The 8589-nt window shown below is 34.7% G+C and overlaps 1 protein-coding gene across 6 annotated transcripts; it reads left to right on the forward strand.

The window, feature by feature from the left end:
* The first annotated feature begins 322 nt into the window (after positions 1 to 322).
* Positions 323 to 4334, forward strand: LOC112758416 (jasmonoyl--L-amino acid synthetase JAR4). Of its 6 annotated transcripts, none has more exons than XM_025807089.3 (5): positions 323 to 599; positions 1530 to 1825; positions 1928 to 2029; positions 2138 to 2949; positions 3669 to 4334. In XM_025807089.3, the coding sequence occupies exons 2-5, from the start codon at positions 1533 to 1535 to the stop codon at positions 4208 to 4210; spliced, it is 1749 nt and encodes a 582-aa protein (XP_025662874.1). In that variant the 5' UTR covers positions 323 to 599; positions 1530 to 1532; the 3' UTR covers positions 4211 to 4334. The 6 variants fall into 6 exon arrangements, with proteins under 6 accessions (XP_025662874.1, XP_072076116.1, XP_025662873.1 ...); XM_072220015.1 differs by having other exon boundaries at positions 343 to 599; positions 1458 to 1825; XM_025807088.3 differs by having other exon boundaries at positions 343 to 599; positions 1518 to 1825.
* The last annotated feature ends 4255 nt before the right edge of the window (positions 4335 to 8589 follow it).

The following is an 8589-nucleotide window of genomic DNA, read 5'->3' on the forward strand; positions in this document are numbered from 1 at the left end:
TATATAATAATTAATTCAATAGTTGATTTTTAGTATACATTCGGTTTTTTTTTTATCAAAATCTACTATACCGCATGGTTAACGCAGTCATCATTAGTCACCGGATCGCATCTGTGCGGTGGTCCGGGACCAGCGATGACATGACATATTTTGTCTGCCGACGATGAAAAGCAGCTCAGATTTTCTTGCCTCGTAATTTCCCAAAACACGAGGGGCCTTTTGGGCACTCCGACCACATTTCCATGTCATCAGCAATGTGAGCTCAAACTACGAGGGGCAAAAGAGTCAATACACGAATACACACACGAGGCCCTATATATATTGTTGATTTGTTGTTTTTCCGAAACAAGAATCTTCAAGGCAGTGAGCGATCAGTTGAGTCTTGAACTTGATTGTGCCAAGTCAGAAACACAATATATAACTTCTTCCTAATCTTTTAATCTTGAGCTTTGCTCTCTCTCTCTCTCTCTCTCTCTCTCTCTCTCTCTCTCTCTCTCTCCACTGCATTGAAGTTAGAGAAAACCGAACCTTCCTTGTTTCTTCAGATCCAACCTCCTCCCTCTCTATTTCATTCCACAAACCGCGGAATATTCTTCCAGGTATTCAATTTCTTTCACTTGCTTCCTTCACAATTATATAACAAACTAATATAATAAATAAACATATACACTATATATTTTGTTAGCTTCTGGATTTGATCGTGAATTATGCTTGAGCTCTGGTAAATTTTATTTTCTTTCATTTTCTACCGTTCCTTTTCGGGAATTAGAGTAGCTAGGCTTGGTTGACCGAACAATTGGTTTTTTTCTTTTATCAGCTTGAGCTCGGGGTTCCCAGCCTCATTCTTTTTTCTCTTTCTCAACCAATTCGATTGGTTTACTCCGCAAAAGGATATGATATGTCGTCTTTTACGCGCGAGGACAACTTTCTGTTCTCGTCCATTTTTTTCCTTCGTGGATGACTTTTTCATTCCTTTGACTTTCCCCTTCGGTGTGTTTTTTACAGTTTCGGTAACTCAATTTTTACTCTTCAATTTCCATGCCTTTGCGTGTGAACTTGATTTCATTTCTAAATAGGAGACCGATAGAGATAGAGATTCTGTTCTATTGAAAAGTTAGGTTGACTTACTTGACTTTCGCCGTAGCAAGTGGAAGAAAAATTAAACTACTAATACTAAATATGTATTTCTACTACGACTACTACTACTATATGTTTTTATGTTTGTATGTTTGTAAAGGTTCAAAGTATATGCGGAAATATAAATGTGCATTTGTTCTCTGTTCTTTGAACACGTTGATAATGGAAACATGTATTTCTGTTAAATAAAATTCAGCTGGGTCCTTTACCGAGAAAAACAAAAGGAGGTCAGGTCTGGTACACAAATTAATTAAATGAAATAGTAATACCGCACAAATGCGATGTTTGAAAATTGTTGTTTGTCCTTTTTCTGAATTGAGATAAACAGAAACACGTTACCCTTTGTCTCTCCCATTTTCTGCATATATATGACATCATAGCGTGTTGTGAAGAACATGTTGGAGAAAGTGGAAGAGTTCAACATGGAGAAGGTGATCCAAGAGTTTGAGACACTTACAAAAGATGCCGGAAGGGTTCAGAGGGAAACCCTCAAGAGGATTCTGGAGGATAATGCTTCAGCTGAGTATTTGCAAAATTTGGGTCTCAACGGAAGAACTGACCCTGAAAGTTTCAAGGCTTGTGTACCACTTGTTACCCACAAAGAATTGGAGCCTTATATACATAGAATCATTGATGGAGACACTTCTTCTATTCTCACTGGAAAACCTATCACTACTATGTCATTAAGGTTCTTCTAATAATCTCTTCATTTCTTTTTTTTTAATTCCTTTTTCATCTTAGGAGTAGTTGAATTCTTAAGGTTCTAATTAAGTTAAATACCTTCTTGCAGCTCTGGCACTACTCAGGGGAAGCCAAAATATCTGCCATGGAATGATGAATTGTTTGAAACCACTATGCAGATATATCAGACCTCTTTTGCCTATAGGAATAGGTATGTATCTATGTATATATGTTCGTGTTTAAAGCTTGCAACTATTTATGCTAATCCACGCAAAATTTGCAACATCTTATTATATACAATTGCTTAATTATTCTGCAGAGAGTTCCCTATCAAGAATGGGAAGGCTTTGAGCTTCATATACAGCAGCAAACAGTTCAAAACAAAAGGGGGTGTGGCAGCCGGAACTGCCACAACCAATGTGTTTCGCAATTCGCGGTACAAGCGGGAGATGAAGGCACTCCAATCCCAATGTTGCAGCCCAGATGAAGTGATATTCGGCCCTGACTTCTTTCAATCACTCTACTGCCACCTCTTATGTGGACTAATCTTCCATGAAGAAGTTCAGCTTGTTTCGTCCGTATTTGCACACAGCATTGTCCATGCTTTTAGAACATTCGAACAGGTATGGGAAGAGCTTTGCACTGATATCAAACAAGGTGTCCTCAGCAGCCGGATCACCGTTCCATCGATCCGAGCAGTCATGTCCAAGCTCCTAAAACCGAACCCAGAGCTTGCCAACCTGATCCATGCAAAATGTGTGGGATTGAGCAACTGGTATGGCCTAATACCAGAGCTTTTTCCTAATGCAAAGTATGTGTACGGAATAATGACAGGGTCAATGGAGCCATATTTGAAAAAGATGAGGCATTATGCTGGGGAGCTGCCATTGTTGACCGCTGACTATGGATCCTCTGAAGGGTGGATTGCTGCAAATGTGAACCCAAGACTTGCACCTGAATTTGCTACTTATGCTGTGCTTCCTCAAATTGGTTACTTTGAATTCATTCCACTCACACAGCTTGAAAATAATGATGCTTCTTCTTCATTCCTCTCTATTGATCTCAACCCAGTGGGCCTCACTGAGGTCAAGGTTGGTGAGGAGTACGAAATTGTCATCACCAATCCAGCAGGTACTTTAACTACCGCCAGTACACTATTTCTTCCCAATTTCCTTCCCATCCCATTAATGAATCATGACTATTTAAATCTAAAGGGGAACGCATTGATACTATTTGAGTTCTGTTTCATACGTAGATGAGGTATGTAAATAATTAGTTTGGTGAATAATTACTATAATTAATGTAGTAATATTAATGGCAAAGGTGTCCACCACAAGTCCACTGGGGCCAAGGGCCAAAGTGGAAAATACTAGATATGCATTCATCATTAAGTGCTTATAATATTATAGACAAGGACGTACGGGTTCTTTATTCGTTTTTCTCTTCCTTGAAAATGATATTTATTTACTTTATTTAGACACATTTTAAATTTAAAAATACGAAAGTAAATGAATAAATAATATTTCAACAATTTTTTGTGTGCAAATAGCATATTTCCTCCTAGACTAGATTCTGGTTAGGTTAGTCTAAGGAGAAGAAATGAAAAAGGGTGCTTTTTACACACTGTTATTTGACCTTTATGGGACCTAACTTGAAAGAAATTTCTTGCTACTGAATTCTAAAGGTACATCACACCTAACCAGATCAAGAAAATATATATATATTCTAATGTTCTTGCAAGTAAAGACCCTATTCTTAGGTTATTATTGGCAACTAATCTTGGATTTATAAATTCAAGAAAATTGCATATTAATAATGTTTTTCACATGTGGGGGAAAATTCCATGGCAGGTTTATACAGGTATAGGCTAGGGGACGTTGTGAAGGTTATGGGATTCCATAACTCAAGTCCAGAACTGAAATTCGTTCGTCGGAGCAGTCTTCTTCTTACCATCAACATTGACAAGAACACCGAGGCGGATTTGCAGTTGGCGGTGGAAGCGGCGGGGAAAGTGTTGGCAGAGGAGAAACTAGAAGTAGTTGACTTCACCAGCCATGTTGACTTGTCAAAGGAGCCAGGGCATTATGTTATATTCTGGGAAATCAATGGAGAAGCTAGTGAACAAGTTCTTGGTGAATGCTGCAACTGTTTGGACAGGTCCTTTGTTGATGCAGGGTACACTAGCTCCCGCAAGGTCAACTGCATTGGGCCCCTCGAACTCCGACTTGTTAGGAGGGGAACATTCCAGAAGATTCTAGAACATTACCTTGGACTTGGAGCTACTGTTAGTCAGTATAAGACTCCAAGATGTGTAGGCCCTACAAACCCCACTGTCTTGCAAATCTTGACTGATAATGTTGTCAAAACCTATCTCAGTACTGCTTTCAATTGAAATTAATAATAATAATTGGCAATTTGCAAGCTAACTAGCTAGTATTTAAATTGCCTCTTAGTTTAGACAGAAATATATATAATTTTTACAATCTCAATCTATAAAAATTACCGTAGTTTTACAATCTTGTGCAGTTCTCTCTCTCTTTCTCTTGACTCTTTACAATTCATATTATGACGAATTCGATCAATCATGAATATATATTATAATGGCATGGCCATCTTAAGCAATCTCAGTAACAGTGACTCTAATTCGCTAAAGCACGTGGTTGTCGAAGGTATGGGTGAAAATCATATGATGAATCCATCGAATATAAAACAAAAATTGCTTACATTGTTTATGTATATTTAAGAAATTGAATTATCTAAAAGGTTGGAGACACAACTTGGTTATTTAGTCTAAATTTGGCTCCTCTTTTGCGCCTTCAAATATTTAATTGCGGCTAATTCATAAGATTAATAATGCAGTAATCAATGGCTGGCGATGTATTAAAGCAAGGATATAGTAGCTACGTTAACGTCATAAGGAAGCGTCGCTTTCCCGTGTTTGGAGTTCTTTACTCATTGGAAGGGCGAAATCAGAAAAGCTAGAGGATTATATTAGTCGCCAAAATTAAAAAGCGGTTTAGTGGATCTTATAAAATAGAAATAAACTACTAAAATTGACTTTGAAAATTTAAACGTTCATAAATTTGACCATGAAATAAAGAAAACTAATTTGTAATTTTAAATGATTCATTTTATTTATCGAAACTAACCAAACGTAAATTGGAGATGGATGACAATAGTGATTTAGCTCGTGTCACGTTACTGAATACATGTGTCATCTCTGACGTGGATATTTAAATTTAAAATTAAATCAAAATTAATGAAAATGGTGATTTAAGCGCAGACTTTGAATGTGACTCTTCATTTCGAGCTATTTATCTCATAAAATCTTTATCCTAGCAGAATCCTCTGTAACTTGATTACTATTAAAATTGTAATGAGAAGAGAGTAATGTTTTTGGGTAATATTAGCATTCTCGTGGTGCTCAATCTATTAGAACATGTGAAGGACTGTCAAAGAAAGGAGATTCACTCTTCAGCGCTAAAACGACGACACATCCACAAGTAAGTTCGTGAATGGTTCTAGTTTTTTAATTTGTGAAGTTACAAAAATTTAATTTTTTTTTTCTTATGTTAACATTTGGATAACACTGAAATGCTTGTCGAGGGAAAAAAAGGTAGAAAGATTCACGAACATACCCGTATTTAGTTTTAAAAATATTTTTATTAATTTTTTTTACCAAAGATAGGAGACTCGAACCCGCAACCTCTTAATTGAGTATGGGGAGACTATGCCATTTGAGTTATTACTCATTGGCTTTAAAATTTGGAAAAATAGGAGACTCGAAACCGCAACCTCTTAATTGAGTATGGAGAGTCTAGGCACAGGATTCAGTGGTCCAGGAACCTTTGGACCACTTAGTGGTCCAAGTAAAAAATATGTTTTTGGAGTTTTTTTATCAATTACTACGTAGTCCTTGAACTAATTTTAATTACAAATTAATCCCATATATTTTATTTAATTATAAAAATAATTTTTTATTTTATAAATTATTATTTTATCAATTATCTATTATATTTATTAACAATCAAATACAAAAATAAGAACCAATTATATCCTCCATTCATCCTAATAATTCCAATTGATTAAAAAATTAACTTTGATCTCGTTACGTTCGTCCATGGCTTCCAAATCGTGTTTCCTTGAAATTCAATCGATTGGTTTACACTATATCACAAAACAATCGATTGAAAGTTGTAAGGTAGAATGGTAAAAAGTTTAAACCAATCGATTGTTTATACTTTCCAATCGAATGAATGCCTCAAAACAATCGATTGTTGTTGTTACTCAATCGATTGAATTCACGAAAACAATATGGATTTGCCAAATACAATCGATTGGAAAGTGATGACATTGAAGTTTTAGCCAAATTCAATCGATTGGTAATGTAATCCAATCGATTGGAAGGCGATGAAGTTGAATGTTTTGCCAATGTCAATCGATTGGTAATGGTACCCATCTACTCAATCAATTGTTTTTTATCATACCAATAAGCTATTGAACCAACTTGGTTAAACTTGGTTACCAAAATAATTTCGTCATGTAGTACCACGGATTTAATTAATACTAGTAGAAATACATTTCCTTCGTCCAAACTAGACCAAACTACAGGATCAATGATTTAAGTTAAGTGATAAAAATTGTTTTTATGTTAATACATTGATATTGGTGCAAGAAGATAATAAGATCCTGATCATGGTGATTGAAAAAAAAAAATTGGATTAATGAGGATTTGTACAACCTATTTGTGATTTATGAAAGTAGAATAGAATAAATTGTGCAAAATCCTACAGAATTCTGAAAAATGAGAACATTACCAATTGATTGATTAGATTGGATATTCCATTACCAATAGATTGAAATTGGCAAAACATTCAACTTCATCACCTTCCAATCGATTGGATTACATTACCAATCGATTGAATTTGGCTAAAACTTCAATGTCATCACTTTCCAATCGATTGTATTTGGCAAATCCATGTTGTTTTCGTGAATTCAATCGATTGAGTAACAACAACAATCGATTGTTTTGAGGCATTCATTCGATTGGAAAGTATAAACAATCGATTGGTTTAAGCTTTTTACCATTCTACCTTACAACTTTCAATCGATTGTTTTGTGATATAGTGTAAACCAATCGATCAAAGTTAATTTTTTAATCAATTGGAATTATTAGGATGAATGGAGGATATAATTGGTTGTTATTTTTGTATTTGATTGTTAATAAATATAATAGATAATTGATAAAATAATAATTTATAAAATAAAAAACTATTTTTATAATTAAATAAAATATATGGGGTTGATTTGTAATTAAAATTAGTTCAAAGACTACGTAGCAATTGATAAAAAAACTCCAAAAACATGTTTTCTACTTGGACCACTAAGTGGTCCAAAAGTTCCTGGACCACCGAATCCTGAGCCGAGAGTCTATGCCATTTGAGTTATTACTCATTGGCCATTTAAAATTTGGAAAGATAGGAGACTCAAACCCGCAACCTCTTAATTGAGTATGGAAAGTTTATGCCATTTGAGCTATTACTCATTGGCTTTTTTTGGAAAGATAGGAAACTCAAATCCACAACCTCTTAATTTAGTATGAGAAGTCTATGTCATTTGAGCTATTACTCATTGGCTTTTGAAAAGATAGGAGACTCGAACCCGCAACTTCTTAATTGAGTATGGAAAGTTTATGCCATTTGAGCTATTAGTTATTGGCTTTTATTAATTTATTATATAAAATTTATAAATTTACATATATTAATTTTATATTAGAGTTGATCCAATTTACTTCGGAGCAATTTAGGGTTGGGTCAAAGCCTAATTAAACCTGGCTTGGCTCATCCCATGTACACTCCTATCCAAAATGGTTAAAATAAAGCATTATTTACGTGGTTTGTACTAATAGGCCGAGTGAACACAAAGGAAAGGTTAAGTCGGCTTGGTGTTATTACTCAGGAAGATAATATTTGTGTGCTCTGCAATAATGAGGTGGAACATGTACATCATTTGTTTCTAGGCTGTACTTTTGCTTGGCAGGTGTGGAGTGCTTGGACATCAGCTTTTGGTCGACAATGGTGTTATCCGGGTTCAATGAAAGAGCATTTTTTAAGCTGGACAGAGGAATCGAGGAGTAAGGAGAGCCAAAAACAGCGATTAAGATGCTTCTGTTCGATTCTCTGGAACATTTGGCTGGAAAGAAATAGGAGGCTTTTCCAGCATATCAGCAAAGGCGTTGAAGAAGTTATCAACTTGACCTTTATTAGCGCAAACGAGTGGAGGAGCGTGGATCCTTTTAGTTGTTGATGGCTATGCCGGAGATGACTTCGAGATCGGTTTTGTTTTTTATTTTTAGCTTTTTAATTTTTGGCTGGACCATTTGCTCCACCTTACTGTGTTGAGCTTTGTTTTCAAAAAAAATAAAGCATGGTTCTCAAAATCGGTTAAATAAAAATTGGTCACTAGATTTGTTTGGTTCAAGGTAAAAATAATTTGGCAATAAACTGCTAAAAAAATTTGGTTAACCAATTGAATCAATATGACTTTTTAGTAATTATCTAATTTAAAATAGTAAATCACAAAATAAATCAATATTTTTTTAAAAAAATCTATTTTATATATATTAATATATTATTTTATTATATCCGATTCAACTTTAGTGAAATCTTAGTTCAATTTTAAAATTATTAAACTTTTAGTTCTACCAATTTGATGACCGATTCAATTTTTATAACTTTAGTGAAAAGAAATATACTCTAAAATATTTAAGTG

The sequence above is a fragment of the Arachis hypogaea genome, chromosome 16 (genome assembly GCF_003086295.3).
Source record: "Arachis hypogaea cultivar Tifrunner chromosome 16, arahy.Tifrunner.gnm2.J5K5, whole genome shotgun sequence".
Taxonomy (NCBI): Eukaryota; Viridiplantae; Streptophyta; class Magnoliopsida; order Fabales; family Fabaceae; genus Arachis; species Arachis hypogaea.

What these genes read in the sequence shown, in the direction of transcription:
- LOC112758416 (XM_025807089.3), top strand. Translation starts at nt 1,533, where the DNA reads ATGTTGGAGAAAGTGGAAGAGTTCAACATGGAGAAGGTGATCCAAGAG. An exon ending in ATCACTACTATGTCATTAAG is followed by an intron (nt 1,826 to 1,927) that starts GTTCTTCTAATA and finishes ACCTTCTTGCAG; the next exon opens with CTCTGGCACTACTCAGGGGA. An exon ending in TGTCATCACCAATCCAGCAG is followed by an intron (nt 2,950 to 3,668) that starts GTACTTTAACTA and finishes ATTCCATGGCAG; the next exon opens with GTTTATACAGGTATAGGCTA.